The sequence below is a fragment of the Miscanthus floridulus genome, chromosome 13, assembly GCF_019320115.1.
Source record: "Miscanthus floridulus cultivar M001 chromosome 13, ASM1932011v1, whole genome shotgun sequence".
NCBI lineage: Eukaryota > Viridiplantae > Streptophyta > Magnoliopsida > Poales > Poaceae > Miscanthus > Miscanthus floridulus.
The window spans coordinates 89982156-90009028 of record NC_089592.1 but is presented as its reverse complement, the minus strand read 5'-3'; the positions used below and the strand labels follow the sequence as shown (position 1 = coordinate 90009028).

The window sequence follows — 26873 nt, the reverse complement described above, 5'->3', positions numbered from 1 at the left end:
CCCAACAGGCCATCGTTCATAACACCAAACCTGAAGTAGGTAAGAGCAACCCCCAAGGTCGCATACCATGAGGTGCGACGGCAGGCAACGCATAGCTGTCGATACGTTCATGCCAGGACTACGCTACCCTAGTTGTACGCCGCTATGTTCTCCCATGGCTGGCGTAGTATGTCAAGGAAGATCCAGGTGATGGTGTTGCCCGAGGCGTCTGAAAAGAGGAAAGCACTAAGGAAGTGCCAGAGCCACACTCTAGTGAACCTGTCGGACTGAGCCTCCTCAGCCTGTGGGTCTAAATAATCAAAGCGCTCTGTGATCTAGGATGACAAAACTCCAGAACTTTTCCTGAAATTCACCAAAAAATGAGACCCGATGGCTGCAGGAAAGTAATGCAAGTATTAAATAGGCTTGAATTGCTCACTTATTTTTCTTTGAAATCTAGTCGTCCGGTGGAAGAAAGCCAGTGAACTGAGCCACCAGCTCCCTCTAGTGATCATTATCAACTATACCCATCATTGGAAGTCCTCCCAACCGAAGGCCAAAGATAGCCTTCATATCCTACATGGTCAAGGTCATCTTGCCGTAAGGTAGGTGGAACGTGTGGGTCTCAGGCCTCCACCTATTATAAGAATAGAACGACTGTTAGTTGACTCAAATTTGTTATAAGAATGTTTACGTACAAAGAAGGCACTCGCACCTGTCTACAGCTACAGTAAGTAGTGCTGGGTCAAGGGGCGGAAGACCATAGTTGACAACATGGACAAGCTCGAGGAAGCCGGCACGCCGTATATACGGCGCGTAACGCTCGTCCCACTGGTGCGCCCTGGTGTGCGTGCGGGGCCTCAAAGTAGGCAAGACCACCTGTGCACCGGTGTCACTCAAGATGTGTGCTCGGTGCTGATCGTCGTACTCCACCTCAAGAATGGGATACAACGGGTGCTGCGTGGGAGGGGTCATCCTATTATAAATTGATAAACAAAGGGTTAGAGTATTCAAATTAACAACATTCAAATTAACATTATGTAGCATTGCAAAATTTGAACTACTTTTATGCAATACGAACACAATATGAAAGCACATGTATATATTCAAAGTAACATTAACAGACATATTAAACAACTTCACTAGAAAAATAAGCATTTGATGAAACTTCATCAAGTCATCCAAATCGCCGTATCACGCACTATTAAGTACCGACAATCAATCCCTAAACCCAAAATCCTAACTAACAGTAACCTAAACCCTAACTACCTAACCAAAACTACCTAACCTAAACCCAAAATCAATCCCTAAACCCAAAATCCTAACTAACAGTAACCTAAACCCTAACTACCTAACCAAACCTTAACTATCCTAAATCACTAACAAATTCTAAATCACTATCCTAAATCACTAACAAATTCACTAACCTAACTATCCTAAATCACTAACCCTAACTAAAATAACAATCATAATAACATGAAATCGAGAGAGCCTGCCTTGATATGAGCGGGCGGCCGGCGGCCGTGACGCGCCGGCGTTCGTGGCGTGGCCGGAGTGGGCAGGCGCGTGCGGCGTGGGCGGGCGGCTGGCGGGCCTCTGCGTGGTGTGCGGGCAGCCGGGGAGAGCGGGCAGGCACGATGGTCGGTGTGCAGGCACGGCGGCCGCAGGCGCAGCAGGCGCGGCGGTGGCGGCGCTTCCGGTAGGGGCGGCAGGCAGGAGGCAGGGCGGGCGGCTCGGGGGCAGGGGCGGCTCACGGGCGATATTTATCTGATCCTGCCGTGCCATGACCCATGGCGCGCCAGGGCCGCGCCAAGATCGGTGGCGCGGCAGACCCTGCCACGTCAGAATTTTTTTAATTTTAACACTTTTTGAAAACTAATTTTAAATCTAACACTGTCTGTTTTTTTAAACTAACACTTTTGGCCGCGCCTATTGCCATGGCGTGGCCAAAAGCCTGTGCTGCACCATGCATGGTGGCGCAGTAGGGGGCTGACGTGGCGACGATTGGAAAGGCTGATGGTTGATATGGCAGGGCTTGCCGCGCCACCCATCTTGATGCGGCAGCGCCGCGCCACGGCGCGTGGCGTGGCAAGGCCAGATAAATATCACGAGCGAGCCCACTCGCCCACCCGCACGCACGCCAGCCCGCCCGCCCGCACGCGCCCCGCCACCAGCGTGCCCGGACGGCCGCCCGCCCACCCACGTCATGGCCGCCCACTCCCGCCGTACAGCGCCCGCGCCGGCCGCACCACGAATGCCGGCGCGTCAAGGCCGCCCGCTCCTACCAAGGTACCTCCCTATCGATTTCATGCTATTTTGATTATTATTGATTTTGGATAATTAGTGATTTAGGATAGTTAGGGTTTTATGATTGTTATTAATTTATGATAGTTAGTGATTTAGGATAGTTAGTGATTTAAGATAGTTAGGTTAGTGAATTTGTTTGTAATTTAGGTAGGTAGTTTTTAGGTTAGAGGTTGTGTGTTGTAGTATAGTTAGGATTTTGGGTTTAGGGATTGATTAGATATTTATTATTTAGTTTATAGTTAGTTATTTAGTTAGAGATTTTGGGTATAGATACTAGTTTTCAAATGTCGGTACTTACTAATGCGTGATACGTCGATTTTGATGACTTCATGAAGTTTCATCAAATGCTTATATTCCTAGTGATGTTGTTTAATATGTCTGTTAATGTTACTTTAAATATATACATGTGCTTTCATATTGTGTTCGTCTTGCATAACAAGTAGTTCAAATTTTGTAATGCTACATAATGTTAATTTGAATACTCTAACCCTTTGTTTATCAATTTGTAACAGGATGGCCCCTCCCACGCAGCACCCGTTGTACCCCATTCTTGAGTTGGAGTACAACGACCAGCACCGAGCACACATCCTGAGTGACAATGACGCAGAGGTGGCCTTGCCTCCTTTGAGGCCCCGCACGCACACCAGGGCGCACCAGTGGGACGAGCGTTACGCGCCGCACATACGGCATGCCGGCTTCCTCGAGCTTGTCCATGTTGTCAACTACGGTCTTCCGCCCTTTGACCCAGCACTACTTACTGCAGTTGTAGATAGGTGTGAGTGCCTTATTTGTACATAAACATTCTTGTAACAAATTTGAGGCAACTAACAGTCGTTCTATTCTTATAACAGGTGAAGGCCTGAGACCCACACGTTCCACCTACCTTGTGGTGAGATGACCTTGACCATGCAGGACGTGAATGCTATTTTTGGCCTTCGGTTAGGGAGACTTCCAGTGACAGGGATAGTTGACAACGATCACTGGAGGAAGCTGGTGGCTCAGTTTATTGGCTTTCTTCCACCGGACAACGAGGCTTCTAAGAAAAATAAGTGAGAAATTCAAACCTATTTAATACTTGCATTGCTTTCCTGCAGCCATTGGGTCTTATTTTCTTTGGTCAATTTCAGGAAAAGTTTTGGTGTTTCATCGTCCTGGATCACAGAGCACTTTGATTACTTGGACCCACAGGCTGAGGAGGCTCAGATCGACAGGTTTGCTCGAGTGTGGCTCTAGCACTTTCTTGGTGCTTTCCCCTTCCCAGATGCCTCGGGCAACACCATCAGCTGGATCTTCCTTGACATACTACGCCAGCCATGGGAGAACATAGTGGTGTATAGCTAGGGCAGCGCAGTCCTGATATGGACGTATCGGCAGTTATGCGTTGCCTGCCGTCGCACCCCAGGGTATGCGAACCTTGGGGGTTGCTCGTACCTACTCCAGGTTTGGTGTTGGAAACGATGGCCCATTGGGAGGCCCCTTAATACTGGTTTACCAGTAAGTACTTCGGTTCATTATATTCTTTGATATGGTTAGATATGATGAGTTTATTAATGGCTAATTCATTATCGTGTTCAATGCAACAATGGAACAGGTAGGATACACCCTCTATAGCTCTATATATCTGGACAAAAGCAGAGTTAGTTAGAGGGAATGCGAGCCACAAGTACAGGGAGTACACGGACGGTCTCGACGTCCTAACACAGCACCAGGTTACGCTCTCTTTACTATCATACGTGTCTTGTTCGATGTACACTATATCACAACCTAACTCAATTATGAAATGTTCACGTGCATTGGTGTCCTTGGGATGCTCCGGAGCTCTAGTACTATCTCAGTCCTGTCACTAGGGACGAGTCAGACGAGTATCGCTGCAACGTCCCTCTTATTTTCTTCCACGTGGTCGAGATTCACTTGCCCATCAGGGTCTGTAGACAGTTTGGAAGAATAACAGGCTGCCCACCACCGCTTTACTCCACCAACCAAGGATTACACGGGTGCGTTATCGATTAATAACAAAGCTACAATTCAGATGTGTGTGTGGTACAACTAACATCATTTTGTTGCAGGTATGACCGCAGGAAGAGGTATAAGACCAAGGATTGGCACGTGACACACAACACGCACATCCACTTGTGGGAGAATAGGGAATGGCAGTCGGTCCATGCGGGTCCTCCACACGACCAGCACACCTTCGACGAGTACCTGTGGTGGCTTCACAGGTCTACGAGGACACATATCAAGCCCTCATACACTGAGGAGGCGATTGATGAGGACTCAGAGGAAGATGTGATCGAAGATGTGTACGACGTTGCCACTAGAGAGGACACACAGCTACAGAGAGCCCCGCTTCAAAGATACATGATAAGTTCCTTGAATGGTACAATTTATTATCCATTTGATATTAAGTATGTATACTAAAACTGTCCAACCGCGTTTCTGTACCCAGATGACACAATTGTCGAGAATGTCCAACGAAGTAGCGTTCTAGCTTCACGAGTCTAGAGGGCAGGGGTCAGGCGTTCTCGAGGCTTTTGTGGAGGTAAACATAAACTTGTCTATTCCAAAAATATTTCTTTAGTGTATATGTGTTTGGGAAATACACTAACTTTAACGTCTATTTATGCAGAAGGTGAAGAAGAGCTATAGGAAGCTAGCTCAGAAGCTGAGTTGCATGGACACTCCTTATGAGGAACCACCACTACTGCCGTGGTCGGGTGGCACATCTTCAGCCTCTTTGAGGACACCAGCCTGCTCTTCTCAGTCGGTGATAGGTACCACTTCCGCGGTGCGTACACCACCACATCAAAGCGCTGGAAAGGACCCTGCAACCGAGGACGACGATGACGACGATGACCCTCCGAGCTTCCACAGACAGCACGACCAGTGGGATGATTGGCTGTAGGACGAGATTGACATGTGTCAGCTAGGTGGTGCCCCGTTTGATACCCAAGGAGCCTCACAGGTACTAACAAAGGTAGTTTCTTTAAATACGTAGGCTCCATGAACTAACGGTCATAAAGAATTATAAGTAATCGTGCATATCATATACTTGCAGGGTACGAGCCGTACGCACCGGTGACACGAGCACACCGACGTTGGCTACACTCCTAATGTGTTGCCAACAAATCCGAAGAGACAGAGGCGTTCGAGGGATCCTTACACTCCTAGGTCTTAGTTTGTTAGGTCGAATCAATATTGGCGTTCGAAACTTGCAGGCTTAGTTGGTTATGTTATGTCGAACTTATATCAAACCAATGAAAATGTTATGTGGTAGCTTGTCAACTTGCGCACGGACTTCAATTATTTGCTTTAAATTCGTTTCAATGCGTCGTGCAGCACTGCCGACGAGATTAAGTAGCAACTAGTTCGGGAAGCGGCGGTCCCAGGGTATCTCGATGCCGGGGTCTATGGTGGTGTCGCTGCCGATCCAACAATATAGGGCCAAAAAGCCAAAAAAATAAGTTTCCTTAAAAAAATATTCGACCGTGAAAAAAAATCAACAAAAGACAGAAACAAATCCACTATTGGTTTTACATCAAGCAATACCTAGAGTAAATCTCCCACTATCGGCGCGGAAAGTTCCGATTAAACGGTCCAGGTACCGCCGCGCCATGTGCTGTGGCGCGGCACTGCCGCGTCAAGATGGGTGGCACGGCCGGCTGAAAGGTCCTTGTTTGGTTTTGGTAATTGAGTGACAACCTAGGTGAACTAATTGTGTTTATGTGAGATACATAGGTGATTAGTCCACAGGTACATGTGTGTGAGCAACATATGCCATGAAGGTGAAAATGGCTTGGAGATGTTGCAAAGCTCACACATGTGATGATGAAGGAGCTTATTGCACATGAGACATGACATTGAGTCATGTGATCAAGGTGGAGAAGATCAAGACAAGACTTGGCTTGATGGACCGGTTGCAAGCGTGAAGGGCAAGTCGAAGGCTTTAGAGTGATGGACCGCGTGGCGGTGAAGCTTGAGCAAGACTTGGCGCCGATAGACGATGGCAACGGCGAAGAGCAAGTAGAGTCAAGATCGATGAACCAATATGATCATGTGATGATATGAAGTGGATCATATCATTGTTGATCGTGTTGGTGCATGTGTTGCATCAACATTGGAGGAGATGGAATGGAATGCGCAAGGCAAAGGTATAACCTAGGGCATTTCATTTCACCGGTCATAGGTGTGTAGAGAAGTTTATGACTGGGTTTAGGATAGATGGCCGTACTATCAAGAGGGGCAAACTTGTTTGCATATCGGTCATCTAGTGCCACTCGAGTGATCTAACTTTGCATTGTCGCTAGGATCGAGTGGCGTGGCAAGTTGAGTGGCTAACATCCTTTGGGAAATGATTGTAAAAATGCTAACACACATACACATGGTGGTGTACACTTGGTGGTGTTGGCACATTTACAAAGGCGGTGGTGTTTGCAGGGTTGAGATGGGTTTGGGTCCCTCTCTCCCTCCCGCCGAGCTTGCTCGGCGGGATTCAGCGCAATAGAAAATAGACATTCTATTTTCCCGAAAGCGCCGAATCCCGCCTCGCAAGCTCGGCAGGATTCGGCGCTTTCGGGAAAATAGAATGTCTATTTTCTATTGCGTCGGATGCAAATTCTTGTGGTTAGCACACTTGAGCAAGGGTGAAGAAAATGGAGGAGATGCCAGCGTTGGTCAAGTGACCGGACGCTGGATCCAAAAGCACCGGACGCTGACTACCTGCGTCCGGTCGCGCTGACGTGGAGTGTAGCAGTAGCTGGAGAGTGACCGGACGCTGGTGCTGCGTCCGATCGCGTTCGACCGGACGCATCCGGTCATGCTCGGGAGCTTACTGGAAATGACCGGACGCTGAAGGTCCAGCGTCCGGTCAGTTGAAGCTGGAGCGTCCGGTCAGGTCAAGTGACCGTTGGAACCGGGACACGTGGTCGTCTGCGAGCGACCGGACGCTGGGGTCCAGCGTCCGGTCAACACGACCGGAGCGTCCGGTCGGCTCGACCGTTGCCCAGTGAAGGGGTAACGGCTAGTTTAGCCCTTGGTGCTATAAATAGAAGTGGCCTTCGGCCATGGCTGGTGCTGAGCACCTTGGGGGACTTTGTGTCCATGCTTGAGAGTGCTTAGGAGCCCTCCATCACACATATATTTGATAGCGATCATCCGATTGTGTGAGTGAGCGATTCTAGTGCGATTGCATCGTGATGTTGCATCGAGTGGCACTAGGTGATCGAGTTGCAAGTCGGTGGTGCTTGTTACTCTTGGAGGTTGCCACCTCCTAGACGGCTTGGTGGTGGTCTCCGTCGAAGCGCGCAAGAAGCTTGTGCAGCGCTCCAGAGAAGTGCTTGTGAGGGGCATTGTGCTCGCCCCGCGGGAGCCGCGAAGAGCAACTCTAGTAAAGCGTGTCATTGAGCTACCCTCACTCAAGGGGTAGGTTCTTGCGGCGCCCGACGTGCGGGCTTAGCGGGTGATGCTAATTAGCCGCCGAACCACCAAGTGAGCGGTCGACACAACGGGGACTAGCGTGTTGGCAAACACGTGAACCTCGGGAGAAAAATCATCGTGTCAACCTTGTTCTTCCCGTTGGTTTGCATCCCCATTACACAAAGCTTGCTATTACTTTTATACATATTAAGCTTGTGTAGTTGCTCTTGTAATTAGATAGCTTGTGTAGCTTGCTAATTACCTTCTTGCTTGTATAGCATAGAAGTAGCTCTCTTGCGTGGCTAATTTGGTTTTAGTAACCTTGTTAGTCACATTGCTTAGTTTGTGTAGCTAAGTATTTGCGCTCGCTAATTAGGCATTGATTGCCTTGTTATTGAGCATTGCTAGTAAGCTTAGTTAGCTTTGTGCTTTTGCTTACTAGTATGTGTAGAAGCTTCCTTGTTGCTTAAAGTACTAGTGGCATAGGTTTGTGTAACCTTGCTCCTAGAATTGTTTAGGAGAGCTCTAACTAGCCCGGCACCTTTGTTGCATAATTGTTATCTTTGCAAGGTGCTAGTGAACATATATAGTGGGTTATAGTCTTGGCTAGACCGATAGTTCTAATTCTGCATTTGTATCGGTTAGCCGACGCGATTAAGTTTTAGAAAAGACTATTCACCCCCCCTCTAGTCGCCATCTCGACCCTTCACCGGCCCTGCCACGTCAACGGTCAGCCTTTCCGATCGTCGCCACGTCAGCCCCCTGCCGCGCCACCATGCATGGCGCGGCTTTTGGCCGCGCCATGGCAATAGGCGCGGCCAAAAGTGTTAGTTTAAAAAAAACAGACAGTGTTAGATTTAAAATTAGTTTTCAAAAAGTGTTAAAATTAAAAAAAATTCTCACGTCACCGGTCAGAGGCCCCGGTCTTCGCCGCGTCACCATGCAGCGCCATGACAATAGGCGCGGCCAAAAGTATTAGTTTTAAAGAAAAAAATATTAGATTTAAAATTAGTTTACAAAAATTGTTAAAAAAAATCTCGGAGGCACCCTCCAGCAGCAGCTCTTCCGACTAGCCGCCCGGCGTGGCAGAGATCTCCATACATCTACGGCGATCCGGCAAAACTACGATTCTCTGGAATAATGTGCTTCACCCTGATGATATGTGCATGGGTGCGCGCGGCAAACGCATGGAATGTGCTTTGACTATCTGTTTTTCCTTTCCTCTGTCTGTTTTTTGTTCATGTATAATGTAACATGCGTCACCCAATATTAGTGCGTACGTGCTACGCCCTTTAATTTTGTTTTCATGACATCGTCTTTCAGTTCAACGCCACGCATTACGCATGTTGTGTATCGACATTGGACTTCTGAAACTAAGCAACTTGTATAATAATGTCACAGGCACTCTGAAAATAAACATCTTGTAAAACCAGCTTCTGAAATTAATCAATTTGTATAATCATTTAGCAGGTATTCTCTTGTTGGGATTTGTTTGCAAGTTCTTTTTTTTAAGGGTAAACAAAACTGTGGGGGAGGTCCCCACAACACTTCAAACTTTTTAATTATAAACAAAAGAAGTTATACTTACATGGAAAAATTTACTAATTGCATAGACAAAAGAAGGTGGTCAATGTCTTCCTCAATGCCAATGTTGCACGTGACGTACTTGACATGGTCCCGTGTGTCCAAGTTCCTTCTCCTCAGCATGACCTTGGTGTTGAACCGGTATTAGCCAAGCAAAAAATTTCACTCTCGGCGTAGATTTTGACTTCCAAACCCAAGAGAACAGTGGATGTACCTCCAGAGTAATGAACACCTTATCGTAAAGTTTATTTGATGAATAGCTTCCACCCCCGCATAAGCGACCAACAATCTCTGCTATTTTCATCATAGGGTATCAATTCCAGCTGGTTGAGGACCGAGCTGAGGCTCGGTTGGCTAGCTGCGCCAGCGTGCGAGCAGCCCACCCGAGTTCGATCCCTGATCGACTCGCGTGCCTCACCGTTGCTCGAGATTTTCCCGGGATTTCTACCTCTCGCGCGTGATGCCACAGTAGGATCGTGACGTGCCCGTCGCCTACGGAATCAGTGGATTTCGGTGATCTCAAGAAGGACGCGGTCTTCAGATCTGGGTGTAGTTATAGGTTTTTTTGTATACAGGTGGTATGAGTTGTGTGCGTGTGTTGAGTGGGTGTGCGTGTGTACGAACAGCTGTACCCAAGGCATTCAAAAAAAAATCCAGCTGGTTTTGCAGCTCTTGGAGTTCTTCCCAAGCCTGCTGCGATAGGGGCAGCCTGGAGAGCGTGTCCAGGTCCTCTGCTTGCCAATTCCGTAGCTATGGCGTGCCGCATGCGGCTTCTCTGTTTCTTCTCACGAGTCCATTTTGGGCGTGTGGCAGATGGCCGAGACTTGTGCATCCGTGACCGCTCCCGAGTCGTGCGCGACCACACGATACGCGGAGCTACAGGCCACCAAACGCTTGTCGCGCCTGGAGCTGCAGGGAACGGCCTCCCCTCCCCTAAAAATAGCCACACACACGGCCGGTCTCGTATATAAACACCGCGCCCCGCCCCGCCCCACCCCGGTACCGTCATCGCAATCGCAACACACAGCAAGCAAGCAAACCAAGCAAGAAAGCAGCCACTGCACCGGCCACTCGGTCCGACGCACCGCCACCAAGCCGCCATTCGCCAAGGCAGCAGCTAGCAATAATGGCCCGCGCTTGCGTGTTCCTCGTCGTGCTCCTCCTGGTCGCCGTCGCGGTGGCGCCGTCCGCGGACGCGGCCCGCGTCGACGTCGTCGAGGGCAGGTCCATGGAGTCCTCCGACGCGCCCGCTCCCGCTCCCGGCCCCGACTCCGCCTCGTCCCCGGAGTCGTCGTCGGAGGCACCCTCCAGCAGCAGCTCTTCCGACTAGCTGCCCGGCGCGGCAGAGATCTCGCTCCGTCTCTACGGCGATCGAGTTCCCTTTTGATTCTTTGGAATAATGTGCTGCACCCTGATGCTACGTGTGCATGGGTGCGCGCGGCAAATGCATGGAATGTGCTTGCCTAATTGTTATTTTGTTTTTCTTTCCTCTCTCTCCTATTTTAATAATTTTGTTCATGTATGAAACAATATGGGTCACCCAATATATTGCGTGCTACGCCCTTTAATTTTGTGGTGATGACATCATTTTTTCTGTTTTGAATGAGCAATGCCACGCGTTATGTGTAATCAATTTGTATCTGGATGTATATCGACATCGGATTTCTGAAACTAAGCAACTTGTACAGTAATGTAACGGTCATTCTGCAATTGAACAGCTTGTATAACCAGCCTTTGATACTAATCAATCTGTATACAAATCTAACAGGCATTCTCTTTGTTGGGATTTGTTTGCAAGTTCTTATGGGGTACATGAGTTCTTCAGGTCGGATTATAGTTGTTTCCTTAAAAACACCACCACAATGCTTCTGTATTTATTGATATAAAAGAAATGCAAGCAGGTAATCCTTAGAGGCTATCTATAGAAAAAAAAATTACAATAGCAACTTTAACTCAACATCCGGTCTGGTAAACAACAACATGCACCACGTACCACAAGGCACCACAACTTAAAACCACCGCTGCCCACTACTACAACAAACTACCCAAACATAAGTTGGCTGCCAAACCCACGAACCAGCAATGCTTAAAACTTATGCCGAGCATACACGTACAAGATAGCCAATGCTATGCGGTGCCAATTGTTGCCATGAGATTAAATAGTACATAGGGCATACAGGATTTAGAGACGCAAATAAAAAGAAAGTGTTGATAACTGAAATCAAGCTTCCGAATATCAGATAATTCTAAAATGAAAGTGAAACCTCAGCAATGCTAATTGCCATCTTAGTGCTCTGGGGCTGAAGGTATTGCTATTTGTTTTTGTCTCCAATCATCTTATAATTCGATCCAATTTTGTTAGTTTTTTATTATAAGAAATATAGAAGGCATCCATATATTGCTATTTGTTTAATTTGTCGTTCCAACATCTCATAATTCAATCTAATTATGTTAGTTTTTTTATTAGATTATTTCACTGTCTTGCCCAATTTTGATAAGGATGAGTGTAAAAATAAGTAGGTTTAAATCATACATGCAACAATTTTATTTCTAAGAAAGTTTCCTAGCAACGTCTGGTGTATCCTTCTAGTTTTCATAGTGCGAAGTCATAATAATATGTACATTGTTATTGAAATTTATAGCACTTTGCTATTTGCGAATCTCCACCTTCTGCCATCTGTTACATCCAAACATCTTGTATTTATCAGATGGATCATTCCTTATTAACACATACAGCACTCACTTATAGACCATGTTGCATATTCTAGCGACACCGAAAGCATTTTGTATTATGAAAAAAGATCACAAGAATTGGACATGCCATTTTCAGCTTTGCTTTAAGCGCCAAAATGCAAAACCAAATGTTGGACACAGGCATGCCTCAATTCCAATGAAAATACTAGCTTGTCCTTGGCCAAAATATGGCATCACCCACAAACCTGAACACATCCATATCTTGGGCTATTTTGTAACACATGAAAACAGTAATCTTGATGCCACTCAAACAGTTCATCTATTTTTATATCTGCTATGCTAAATGACACAACATGTATTTGCATGAACATTCTAGCATACATGCACGAGGTTAGAAGAACCAACCAAATTTACTATAGACTACGTTCCCAATAGACGAGCGTGAAGTGTGGATTCACCAAAAATAACCTCAACCCTCACGCACGGCGTGCATAACCACAAATGAAATTATGTCAATTGTGGCGTGCCACCATTCTCGCGGTCTTGCTCACCTTCTTAAATTCTGTTAGCGAGGCACCACTTTTTCTAAATCTAAATAAAAAAACACACCAGACTTGTCTTTCATACCACTGAGTGATCTGCTAATAGAAAATACCTCAATAGACAATGGCGCACAACCTCGCCGTCACATTGTTCATTCTAGCGGTCTATGTCTCCGTGATGGCGACACCATTTGTTTATGCGACCAAATCTCCGACGAGCACAACAGCCAAGGGACATGAAGCAACCAAAGAAGGGGATGCACCCGCCAAGGCGCCTGAAGCCGCCACCAAGGGGTCTGCTAAGGACAACAAAGCAGGCACTAAGGGGGATGCGCCCGTCAAGATGCCTGATGCAGCCACCAAAGGGTCATCCAAGGACCACAAAGCAGACGCTAAGGGGGATGCGCCCGCCAAGACTTATGAGGCAGCCACCAAGGGGTCTGCCAAGGTCCCCAAAGCAAATGCTAAAGGGGCTGCTGCAAAAGGGCCTGGAGCACCCATGTCATGGCCGGATGGGGGGCCTGAGTTCGTTGAAATGGTCATCAAAAACCCCTTCTTGAAAACCACACCACCATCAAGTGATGGCCTCCCCATTGACCCGACTCCAGAAGGTAGCATGACCTAAAAAAGCAACTATGACCGACCAAATATTAAGGCAAGAATATGGAATATTTTGAATGTTTCTATATTACATTTAGTTTAGCTTCTCTAGTATGTTGAGAGTGTTTGAATAGGATTAGGAATATTTGCACCATGATTACATTGCACACAATTAATTAATTCCATGTTTTATTTTACTAGTACATATAAAGAGAAGGCTCAATTATGCCTTTTCCTATTGATTTTATATGGTGTGATTTGCTGGTTGCTAAGCCTTGGTGTCTATGATGATGCAGCTCCTATTGACACCATTTGAGGCTTATTTGAGCAATTACATTTATGCAAAATGTTGCTTATATGTTTGGTTAGGTGTCTAGGGACTTATTTGTGATAATATACAGTTTTGAGGACATTTTCCAAAGTGTCCCAACCAGCCCAAAAAGGGCATCACGAGCTCCCTCTGCATCTTATGGTGCTTGTTCTTCCCCTCCTGGGGTCAAGAGAGGGATATGAAAGATTTGAGGGGTGAGACTTTAATCTACCAAATCTATCCATTAGAGAGTGAAATTGGTGGGGATTTCGAGCTTCCCAAACCTTGTTGGCTCTCATCTCTTGTATCTCCATATTACAGTGGATTGCTTGCTTGGCATTGCCTGTGGTTTTTTCCCACAAGAGATTCCCAAGTAAATCGTTGCATCTACATGTGATTCGGTATTCCTCTTACGATATGAGCTGATTGGTTCTGATCTTGCTTTCTACCGGTGTCGTTTGTTGAAGATTGGATAAATTTGCTCATGGTAGCTGGCATATTGTTGTGTTGACATACAATGCATATGTGTTCTTTGACGGTTGATGATATGTGGTGGGAATCGAAGGATCGGCTAACTAGTGGTTGGAAGTACCTTGTGCACAATTCACATGCAAAAATTCAATTCAAAAGGTCGAGAAACAATTTTGGATCTATGATTTTCGTGTTCGTGGTCTATGATAACAAGTCACTTTGCTTACCCCGCAAAGTCTGGGTGTTAATTTTTGGTTGCTATTTGTTCAGCTGCTCCCGTTTGTCCTACCTACAGTGTCTGTGAGGATGGCTCAGCTTTACGCACATATTTAGAGTATGTTTATGATTCAAAGTTAATACTCAATTTGACTAAACGGAGGCCCTCTTGTATGGTATTGTCCTGTGGGTATTTGGGTAGGGTTCGTGGGCGTCACAATGCCACAAAATATATATATATATATATATATATATATATATATATATATATATATATATATATATATATATATATATATATATATATATATATATATATATATATATATATATATATATATGGGTTGCATGGCATGTCAACGTTATATTTTATCATTTTTAAATATATAACGTATATGACAAACTAATGAGCTTATTTTTAGTGCATATGTACTATGTTTAATTTTATGTTTGAATGAATTATCTCCACATATATTTAAGAAAACGCAGGGAGTATTTTTCTTTACAGAATATTTCGAACACACACCGAAAGTAAGCCTGCCAGTCCTCCGAATTCCGAATCCTCGCCGATTGGCCTCCCGATTTTTCGCATTGGGTCCTCGCACTGACAACCGGACCCGGAATCATTGGCGCCAAAAAGAAAAAAAAAATACTCCCGCCAGGCGAACGAACAGTCGAAACCTCCTAGCAACGTCTGGGCCCTCACCCTCACCCTCCACGTCACCGATCCGCGCTGCTCCCAGCCCCCACGACAGCGATCCGCATCCCATCCGTCCACCGGAACCCACCTCCGACCCCCTATAAAGCCGCGCCCCCAGCAGCCAGCTTCCTCACCCAGCATTCCAGCAACCATTCCACAAAGCTGCCCCCGCCTCCCCGATACCGTCGAGGAGAAGCTCAATCCCGAACCCACCGCCCGATCCCCATGGCGCCCAAGGCCGAGAAGAAGCCCGCGGCGAAGAAGCCGGCGGAAGAGGAGCCGGCGACGGAGAAGGCCCCGGCGGGGAAGAAGCCCAAGGCCGAGAAGCGACTCCCGGCCGGCAAGGAAGGCGGAGAGAAGAAAGGGAAGAAGAAGGCGAAGAAGTCGGTGGAGACGTACAAGATCTACATCTTCAAGGTGCTGAAGCAGGTGCACCCGGACATCGGCATCTCGTCCAAGGCCATGTCCATCATGAACTCCTTCATCAACGACATCTTCGAGAAGCTGGCGGCGGAGGCGGCCAAGCTGGCGCGGTACAACAAGAAGCCCACCATCACGTCCCGCGAGATCCAGACCTCCGTCCGCCTCGTCCTCCCTGGCGAGCTCGCCAAGCACGCCGTCTCCGAGGGCACCAAGGCCGTCACCAAGTTCACCAGCTCCTAGGGGAGCGATGGGATCTGCCTCAGTTCCGTTCATGAAGTAGTAGTGCGGTCGTGTTGCAGCGGCGGTAGTAGCCCCTGCGTCTGCTCTTTGTTCATCTCTAGTCGTCAGATTTATGTAAGAAGTAACCTGTTGTGGTGCTGTGGCTGTTGATCTTTGCAATTTCTGATTGCAAATATATGGGAAATGTATCCTGGTATATTTAACTGAATTTCGCTTTCGTTCTGAACTTGTATTTGCCGCAGTCTTGGAAATTTCGTGTTCTGTTATCATTTCCTGCGTCCTGTGGTCAATTTCCAGTTTCTGAAGTTGAGGTGCCTCGCTGGGAGACTGAGATTTGGTACAGCAAAACGCCCGTTGTTCTTCGCTGTGTTGTAAACATGGCTTCTTGTGAGTGATTTGTTCACTGTAGCCTTCAAAACTTCGTCCCCACTTCGCTTCAGTTTCAAGCATATTGACAGCTTCGCTTTCAATTTCTCCAAATACAAAGTTCTCTGCATTCTGTTTGGCTTTAATTTCCAGTTTCCGAACTTGAGGTTGCCTTGGTGGGAGATGAGATTTGGCACGCAGCAAAATGCGAGCCGTTCTGCGGTTCCTCACTGTGCTGGAAACATCAACATGGCTTCAGTTTCGAGCGTCTTGGTTCTTTTCAACTGCCTGGGCGCGATGTCCTCAGAATGTCGAAAGCCCAAAATCTTGGCGGGAGTTTCGGAAGCCACGCTAAATTTTTGCTTTGGCGCCGAGTTTAGAACTGGACCTGTTAACAAATTCTGCTTGGCCCAACCACCCTCAGGTGCTTAATTGCAGTCTGGCCCATTTTATATGTTATATAGGCCCACTGGTACGAGCATACTGTATTACTGTACACTGTATGTCTGCATTTCAGAAGCTCAAGCTTTAAACAGAGCCATCCGAAATATACGTACTAGACGATTACCTTGTTCATCTTTATCTGGGAGATGCTAGCGTTCGGACCATGACATAGACGCGTGTGTCCTGACGTCCACGCCGGCGTGCGTCTCCCTTTCCCGCGCCACCTTCGTTTCCTAGGCTGGGCGTCTGTCCGCACCATCCGCTTGCACATGGGAATCGCCCGCTTCAGCTCCGTTTTCCGTGCGCACGTGGGGACTGCCTGCACCCTGCTCCGTATCGAGCACACGGGACTGTCTGTGCCTACGCCTGCTGCTTCTCACGCTCGCTTCACACGGGAATCATATGCACGACGCCCTAGCAGCTACAGCAGGCGACAGTGATAGGTGGGTCCCTTTGCAACATATGCAACACTCGATCTACTTTTGCAATGAAACACTTGCAACATAGGTCCAAAAACAACTGAAGCACTTGCAACATACGTATGAAAACACTTAAAAGTCGTTGCAAGCATATGCAACATTTAGATAAAATACTTTCAACATATGGTGAAACACATGTAACATTAAGATAAAACGCTTGCAACATACGCCTGAAAAACAAACGAAACATTTGGAACAAACTCTTGCAACATGCATAGCCATTACAACATATGAAACATGACGATCTAATTTTGCAACATTAAAACGAAACATTTACAAAATAACTTTGAAACACCTGAAACATATGCTTGCAACATGTGTTTTCGCGCAAAATCTCCTTGCTGCTTGACGCACGTAGGGAACGTAGCTACGCGCACAGCCCTGCTACACCAAGCCACCATGGCGCTGCCGTCCAAGATCATCCATTAACAGGCTGACCATTAGCACAGGTGACATGAAAGACATCTACGCGAGGAGGGGCGCGGAGGCGCATCAAGGCAGCTGGCACAACACGACATCATAACAAATAGGAGGGCTGCGCGGCTGCGTACGCCTGTGGCAGAGGAGTTCATCTACTACATGTGCGCCAGCAGAGGGTTGTGCCATGGGATGGCGTAGGAAGCGGTCGGAGAGACAGCCACATCTGGGACCAGAGCAAGGCGAGCGGTCGTGGCGGGCAGGAGGCGCGATGGAGAGAAAGGAAGGCGGACGACTGCAGTGGAGATGCCGGTTGGCGAGCGTGCGGACGCCGGAGGTGGCACGACGGAGCACGGTCACAGTGCTGCGATGATTTCTGTGTGACTGGTTCTGGAGAAACGACTGATTGATAGAATAGGATGGAGAAATGAATGAACGAGCAGGAATATGATATAATACGACAGGGGGAGTTGTTGGGCTCGCGGCCACATGGACGGACGCCCTACATAAAGTATTACTATCTTTGTAGACCTATGACACTGCATACCCATTTGAGCGCCTTAGAAAGATTTAAAAAAATCTTTGGATTAGCAATGATGACACTGCTTACCAACATTACCATTGAACCAAATGCACGTCCGCGTTTGCCTAAAGCAATCAACACGACATTCATTCCAACAAAACTCAGCGAGGCTGAAATACACCATTTCAAGTATGAAAGGATCATGGATGTAATGGAACCGACCAAATCATAAGAACGTAAGTACAAAAACAATCATCGAAGCGATCAAATTCCTATACTTAAGCTCCCATAATCCCGGTAGTCCGGAAATCACGAAGGATTTCAACCAACTCTCGACATACAAACCAAGATCATAGTGATTCAACACAACACATCATTTGTTACAACATTTCACAAGTAGCATTCGAATTACATCCATCAGAGTTCATATAACATATTACAAACCAAGTTTGAGTGTGCGGAAGCAACATAGTTTAGTACAAAACATCATAGTTTTCAAATACATTGTCAAGTCTGAGTCATGTCCCACAAAAGCATTATCAGGTACAAGAACTAGTAGAGACCGCGCCCAATGGTCTAGTCTTCATCCCCAGCTGGGAGAAGGCAGTACTTGCAGCAACCAAAGTAGAACTGGTCATCTGCAACAGGTGGGAGATAAACCCTGAGTACGAGAAGGTACTCAGCTAGACTTACCCGTCAAAACCAGAAATAAAAGACACCAAGGATCATGCACGGCTTTTCAGGTGGGCTAGCTTGACGTAGTTGCATAAAAGAGCTTATGATTATAGTAACCAATTTAAACTTAGCATCAAGCTTAACATCATTTACCTGTCTACTAGATTAGCACCTGTACTAGAGCACTCACTTATTAGGAGCAAACAATATTAACCATAGCAGGCATAATAAGGCTGTCATCCTCATATCATCATTTCCGAACCATTAGGTTATTTAGTGTATCTACTTTGGAGATAAGCCCGTCAAGTTCTCACTAACCGGGAGAGACGGCGACTCGAATCGAATTACAACTCAGCTGAGGGGGTATTCCTAACTCTCACCCTGGCATACTTAGCAAGGGTAGCCATGGGTCACCTTTGGGACAACTCAGGAACCAACTTCGCGGGTTCGATCAGCGCCAACACTCTCAGGGATTACCCTTCTGCCAGGACGATCAGGACTTTTAAATCACCTGCCCTTGGACTCACGCCTACGGCTCCCTTCCGAGGCGCACTTTATACTTATCGACTCCTGGCCTAAGGTGAGCTACTCGGCTTCGCGGTCGGTCTTCAGACACGACCAACTAAGAGAGAGGTATGCGTTCAACATGAACAGGAAAGGCTCCAAGATTCAGTCCTTAATCGACACAGACGGAGTCACTGCAAACCGGCATGCCTCCATCCAGTCTTCATTTCAAATTAAGACTGGTTCTTTTCCACGATAGCAAATATAGCCAACCGTGCCATATGTATCTTCCTATGTCTCGCAGGTGACAGGAAATCACCTGATTTCTACTGTGTTAAAGCAGGGCTAAGCACTACACGAGCCTAAGCTACATAGGATTCAGGGTAACAATATCTGGACAAGGATCGGATAACCAATGCAGCAAATGTTTGCATCCAACACCTAAACTTAATGCAACAATATATATATATATAACAATAATACTGTAACTGCATTTCGGAAATTAGGAGGCTTAATATGCTCCGGGGCTTGCCTTTCACAAAGTTGCAAGGACAGTGATCCAGGCACTCAACGGCGACCTTGTCTGGCACTTCTCCTGAAGGCTACACCTCCTGAACCTCCGGTGTCGGCTGCTGCTGCTCGCTCGGTTCCTCGAATTCCAGCAGTGTTACTCCCTTCGGTATACCTATTGCATGCCGATGCACAAGATAAATATCATGGATGCATAAGAAATGACATGATGCTCATAATAAATGAATCACAGTAAGTGTTTACGAAAGCATTACTGGACACTCGTTTACCGAGTAAAATAACTCCATTCAAATCACTTTAAGCATGTATCTAACTTAACTTAAAGAACAAGATCAACTTACCTAACTTGCATAACCTAAGATAAAGATGCTCATCTTTAGTTAAAGGCCTAACACCTAGGAACATTACCACAAACTTAGAAATAGTAAAGGCATACATAAATCAACATTTAAAGTTTCATATGCACACAAGTAGTCCCTCAATTTAATCACAATCAGAGTTCTACAACTCCAAATGACTTGCATGAGGACATTCTGGAAAGCTTATAAAAATCTCTACAAATCAATTGTAAACATCAAAGCATGATTCTTACATTAACCAAATCGAATTCCAGTAAACCTAGAATTTGTCCCGAAATAACAGGATTACTAACTTAATTATTTAATGATGATGCAAAAGCATAATTTAACCAAACCAAGTTAGCCAACTTGTTGCACATACTAGAGGAATACTAGAAAGTATAGTGCTAACTTCTAAATAAATTATTTAATATCCTTTTCAAATTTATTTAGTCAATTAGGTGATTAAAGCAATATATAGTAAAACTATTCATACAAATCTACAAAAATTATAGTAGCTATCTCATGCTTCACATAGACTACCATAAAAATTTCAAAGCCATTGAGCAAGCAGAACTTGCTGTACCCAAAATAACAGGTGGCATGTCTATTTTTAGCATAATTAGGAAACCCTATTGAAAAGTGTCAAGCAACAGATTTCTCATTTTTCCTAGCCTCATTCTAGCATAAGAATATCACTCACCAATTTTTACCTTTACTGGATCTATAGAAAAATTATAAAAATTCACATAAGATCCATCCATGCAAACAAGATAATTTTTCTATCTCCTACAAACAGTGTCCAAAATTTATAAAAATTTAACTACAAGCTATTCATGATATGAGCAGTACACCATAAAAATTTCATTTTATTTGGAGCTACCTAGAAAAAGATATAATTAACCTTATTTCTTGCATGATTAAAAGAGATAAATAGAAACTCCCATTTTCATAACAGAACATGGCATGGATTATATTTTTAATAGAAACTAGACATTATCATGAACTCAACAAAATTAGAACGACATCATTTGGATCTACCATCTAAGAGCTACATATTTTTTAATATGTACACAAATCTGTGAAATAATAAAACAAAACAAAATAAGAAAACAAATCTCAGCCACTGTTGGGCCGGCCCGAAGGAACGACGGCCCGCGAAGCAGACGTAGGCGTGGCCTAGAAATGGCGCGGCCCAGCCAGGCTCCCGCCTCAGCCTCAGTGGCTGACAACCGGGGCCCGCCCGACAGAGAGACAGACAGGGGAGGAGAAGGAGACGGCGGTGTAGTTCGTCGCCGGTGGCTCCTCCGGCGAGGTCAGCGGAGCTATGACGTTTGCCTTGCCCGTGCGCATCTAGCGGTGTCCTCAATCGATGCTGTTGTCATAGCTACCGGGGTTGGCAACGAGGATGGCGGCGCACGGCCGTGGCATGGCCGTCTCCGGCGAGATGACGACGTCGTAGCCCTAAATGGTGACCCTATGAGCTTCAGTAGCGCTCCTAGGACCTAGCGCGAGAAAGAGATAGGACGAGAAGGCCATGGTGGCGACTAGCCACGTGGAGCGCCATCTCCGGCGAGATCAGTCATGGCGGCGATGGAAGAAAACGACGATTCGCCCTTACCAAGGCACAATTGGATCGACGGTGGGGTGGAGAAGGTAGAGAAGATCACGGCGAGGCTACTGATGGACTGGGCAACTCGTTTTCACGGTGGCGAGCGCGCACGATGATGGCAATGCTCGGTCAGGAATGGCAAACAGCTATGGGCTCGGTGCTGCGCGTGGAGAAGGCGAGAGGGAAGCGAATGGGGCAGGCGATGCGTTCGGGCAGGCACTGGCCCTCTTCTAGAGCGCGGACGCGTGACGTGGTGGCTTCGGCCGAGCATGCACGCCATGCGGCGAGAAGCTCCTACGCCGGTCGGCCATGACAGTCACTGACGGTTTTCTAAAAACGGCGATTCAGTGTACGATGACAATGACTGTCAGCGACATTTCGACATGTCAACACGGCTAATCCATTGCTCCTTTGCAAAAACTATGTAGATGAAAAATGTAGGTGTACCATCCATCTATAATTTCTTTTCAAGGACCATGATCTAATTTGCCATGGATCAATAGTTACATCAAGCCAAAGTGGGCTTGATCCAACTGAAATTGCAGTTAAGACTTAGCATATTTTTCAGTGTTGAAATCAGCCTAAAATTCTGACTTGTGGGCCATGTTTGAGCATGTTCTAGCCATTTTCATGAAATGATCATAAAGCAACTTTTGTTCCTTAATAAATTAGCTACAACTTTGGTAAAGAGTGCACAGCCATGCAAGGTCTCTAAGCTGGTCTTTTGAAACAGTCAAACAGTGGCACTCAAAGGGTCAATTCAAGTCAAACCTCTCCCAAAGGGCAATTTTGTCATTTTGATCTACATGAACAATGTCCAAACAATTACCCTAAGTGTAGTTAAGGTGTATTAGACCATGATCAACCACTTTACACAATTGTCATACCATTTCAATTGATCACATGTGATGAAACAACAAAACAAGCAATTCACCCAATGTTGCAATGCAATGTTTCACATGTTTCATGACCTTGTTGTCATTTTATACTTGTCACATTACTACCATATTGCCATGTTTCAAGGTATGAGAAATTCATGTTGCATTCACATGTTGCACTACCACCATTCATAAGCAATAAAGTACGAAACAAACAGAATATGCGAATATTGCATATGTATGTTTCAATGATAATGGCATGATGACATAGATGATGCATATGTTTATGAGATGAAATGCAATTAGTGGAAGCCAAACACCTAGGGTGTTATAGCCCTCCCCCCTTAGAAAAATCTCGTCCCAAGATTTGGAAAGCGTCCCATTTAATATAGAAAGCCGGATAATTTTCCTTTAAATAATCTTCCCGCTCCTAGGTTGCATCCTGTTTGCTATGATTACTCCAAACTACCTTGTATAACTTAACTACTCGTGTACGAGTCACTCTTTCTTGAGTATCCAGAACTCGCATGGGCTTCTCCTCATAAGAAAGATCATATTTCAAGTTGACTTTCCTTGTTGCTATTCTTTCCTCGGGAATACGAAGACACTTCTTCAGCTGGGACACATGGAATACCAGAAATATAGCTCCCATCTCACGTGGTAGATCGAGCTTATATGCTACTCTTCCACTTTTCTTGATAATGCGGTAAGGTCCAACATATCGAGGCTCAAGCTTCCTTTTAATTCCAAAACGTTTTACTCCTTTCATAGGGGATACCTTCAGATAAACGTGATCACCTACTTCAAACTCAATAGGTTTTCTTCTCTTGTCAGCATAGCTCTTTTGTCTAGCCTGAGCGGCAGTCATATTCTTCTATATAGTTCGGACTTGCTCTTCGGCTTCTTTTACAAAATTAATACTATAGAATCTTCTTTCTCCGGGTTCCACTGAAAGGTCCTAATATGGCTAGAGGGGGGGGGGTGAATAGCCTATTTAAAAATCTACAAATTAACTAGAGCAATTTGATTAGTATGACAAATAGCGTAATGCAAACTTGCTCTAGCTCTACAAGGGTTGCAAGCCACCTATCCAACAATTCTAGTTGCAATGATTACTTAGGCACACAAACTTGCTACTCCAAAGAGCTCAACTAGATGAATGTAAATAATAAAGCAAGCTCTCAATTCTAATTACACTAAAGAGCTTGTATCAACTAGTTTGCAAGAATGTAAACAAGTAAGTAGGGTGATTATACCGCCGTGTAGGGGATGAACCAATCACAAGATGAAGATCAAGCCAATCACTAGGAGAATGCAAATGACAAGAGACAACCGATTTTTCTCCCGAGGTTCACGTGCTTGCCAACACGCTAGTCCCCGTTGTGTCGACCAACACTTGGTGGTTCGACGGCTAAGAGGTGTTTCACAAACCTCGTCCACACGATAGGACACCGCAAGAACCAACCCACAAGTGAGGTAACTCAATGACACGAGCAATTTACTAGAGTTACCTTTTGGCACTCCGCCGGGGAAGGTACAACTCCCCTTACAATCACCGGAGATGGCCACGAACAATCACCAACTCGTGCCGATCCTCCACCGCTGCTCCAACCGTCTAGGTGGTGGCAACCACCAAGAGAAACAAGCAAAATCCACAGCGCAACACGAATACCAAGTGCCTCTAGATGCAATCACTCAAGTAATGCACTTGGATTCTCTCCCAATCTCACAATGATGATGGATCAATGATGGAGATGAGTGGGAGGGCTTTGGCTAAGCTCACAAGGTTGTTATGTCAATGAAAATGTGCAAGAGTGCTTCCTTGAGCCAGCCATGGGCTATAAATAGAGCCCCCATCAAATAGAGCCATTATACCCCTTTACTGGGCAAAACACGCTCTGACTGGACGCTCCAGTCATACTGACCGGACGCTGGCCCTTAGCGTTCGGTCACCCGATGGACGCCACGCGTCACCAGCTTCAAACGCTGTTCGTCAGATTTCAATGGCTACGAAGTTGACCGGACGCTCTGGTCAAAACTGATCGGACGCTGAAGCCCCAGCGTCCGGTCATTTCCAGTAAGCTCCCCAAGGCATATTTTTCTGATCGGACGCGTCCGGTCCACCTTGACCGGACACAGCCAGCGTCCGATGCTCAACCCTTAGCCACTGTGCAGACCGATCAGTTTGACCGGACGCAGAAACCAGCGTCCGGTGCATCTCAGGTCCAGTGTCCGGTGCAACACCGAAACTGGTGACCTCTCTGCCAGCTCGACCGGACGCAGCCTTTCAGCGTCCGGTCGCTAAGTGACCCAGCGTCCGATCAGTAGACCGACGCCAGCATCATTTCGACCAGCTCCATTTCAACTCTAACTTCTTCACCCTTGCTCAAATGTGCCAACCACCAAGAATTTTGCATCCGACGCAATAGAAAATAGACATTTTATTTTTCCAAAAGCGCATCTCAACCCTGCAAACACCTTGTGCATATGTGTTAGCATATTTTCACAAATATTATCAAGGGTGTTAGCACTCCACTAGATCCTAAATGCATATGCAATGAGTTAGAGCATCTAGTGGCACTTTGATAACCGCATTCCGATACGAGTTTCATTCCTCTTAATAGTACGGCTATCTATCCTAAATGTGATCACACTCACTAAGTGTCTTGATCACTAAAACAAAATGGCTCCTACATTTTATACCTTTGCCTTGAGCCTTTTGTTTTTCTCTTTCTTCTTTTCTAAGTTTAAGCATTTGACCATCACCATGCCATCACCATTGTCATGATCTTCACCATTGCTTCATCACTTGGAGTAGTGCTACCTATCTCATAATCATCTTGATAAACTAGGTTAGCACTTAGGGTTTCATCAATTAACCAAAACCAAACTAGAGCTTTCATCCACCCAGTTCAAAGGAGTTCTACACTTGCGGCCATAAAGAGCTTCAAAAGGAGCCATTTTGATACTCTCTTGATAACTGTTGTTATAAGAGAATTTAGCGAGAGACAACCAGTCCTCCCAAGAGCCTTTGCAAGAGATAAGACAAGCTCTAAGCATGTCTTCAAGAATTTGATTAATACGCTCAGTCTATCCTGATGTTTGTGGATGATAGGCAGAACTGTGGATTAGATGAGTGCCATGATTCTGATGTAAGCACTCCCAAAAGCGAGCCGTGAATTGCGGTCCTCTATCTGAAACAATAGATTTGGGTACACCATGGAGACGTACCATTTATTGAAAGTAAATCTCAACATAATTGTGAGGGTGATGGGTAGACTTGACCAGAATAAAGTGAGTGGATTTAGTTAGACGATCTACGATAACCCAGATGGAATCATAGCCCTTTTTGGAAGTGGGTAATCCAACAATGAAATCCATGCTAATTTCTTCCCACTTCCAGCCATAAATAGAGAGTGGCTGCAATAATCTAGGCCTTATGTGAATAGCCTTGACTCTGCAACAGTTATCACACCTTGCCACGTAAGCTGTGATTTCTTTCTTCATCTTGGTCCACCAATAATACAGCTTGAGATCTTGATACATTTTACTGCTACCAGAATGGATGGACAATTTAGAAGAATGGGCTTCAGCCATAATTTGATTTCTAAGTTCTTTGTCTTTGGGTACCACAAGCCTATCATTAAACCAGAGAATTCCTTTATCATCGACCCTAAAGTGCTTGGTCTCTTGATCTTTCATCTTCCACTTGATATGAAACACACCCACATCAGTCTTTTGGAGTTCGATAATTCGACTTCTAAGAGAGCAATCCACAGTGATATTATGGAGCACTACAGGATGAAGGAGGTGTGCCAGATGAAAGTCTTCACTAACTAAGGAATTGCAATGGGCCTTTCTGCTTAAGGCATCAGCAACCATATTTGCCTTACCAGGATGGTAGTGCACTTGAAGGTTGTAGTCTTTGATTAATTCTAACCATCGCCGTTGATGCATGTTCAACTCAGGTTAAGTAAAGATGTACTTGAGGCTTTTATGGTCAGTATAGATGTTGCACACATTACCCAGCAAGTAATGTCTCCAAATCTTCAGGGCATGAACAATCGCGACTAGCTCTAAGTCATGGGTAGGATAGTTGACTTCATGTTTTTGAAGCTGGCGCGAAGCATAAGCAATTACTCGGCCCTCCTGCATAAGAACACACCCCAAACCGATGCCACATGCGTCACAGTAGACATCAAAAGGCTTCTCGATGTCAGGTTGTGCTAATACAGGAGTAGAGGTTAGTAAGGTCCGCAAAGTGTGGAAAGCCTCTTCACACTTTGGAGTCCACACAAACTTCTCATCTTTTTGAAGTAGTCGAGTCATGGGCTTGGCGATTTTTGAGAAATCCGGGATAAAGCAATGATAGTAGCCAGCCAAACCTAGGAAACTTCAGACTTCTATGACCGTAGTAGGTGCCTTCCACTCTAGGACTTCTTGCACCTTAGTAGGGTCAACCAAAATTCCATCACCAGATAACACATGACCTAGAAAAGGTATCTTGTTCAACCAGAATTCACATTTGCTGAACTTAGCATAAAACTGGTTGTCACGTAACCGAGTTAAAACAATTCTCAGATGTTCAGCATACTCTTCTTCATTCTGAGAATATACAAGGATATCAT

General features: G+C 45.7%; 2 protein-coding genes across 2 annotated transcripts; both read left to right on the top strand.

The window, feature by feature from the left end:
* The first annotated feature begins 12591 nt into the window (after positions 1–12591).
* Positions 12592–13413, top strand: LOC136498983 (uncharacterized). Its single transcript, XM_066494679.1, has one exon. It carries the CDS (start codon positions 12643–12645, stop codon positions 13141–13143), a length of 501 nt encoding a protein of 166 aa, XP_066350776.1. The 5' UTR covers positions 12592–12642; the 3' UTR covers positions 13144–13413.
* Positions 13414–14953: 1540 nt separating this feature from the next.
* Positions 14954–15676, top strand: LOC136500998 (histone H2B.1-like). The gene has a single exon (XM_066496488.1). It carries the CDS (start codon positions 15041–15043, stop codon positions 15476–15478), a length of 438 nt encoding a protein of 145 aa, XP_066352585.1. The 5' UTR covers positions 14954–15040; the 3' UTR covers positions 15479–15676.
* The last annotated feature ends 11197 nt before the right edge of the window (positions 15677–26873 follow it).

Coding starts and splice junctions, on each gene's coding strand:
- LOC136498983 (XM_066494679.1), top strand. CDS start 12,643: ATGGCGCACAACCTCGCCGTCACATTGTTCATTCTAGCGGTCTATGTC.
- LOC136500998 (XM_066496488.1), top strand. CDS start 15,041: ATGGCGCCCAAGGCCGAGAAGAAGCCCGCGGCGAAGAAGCCGGCGGAA.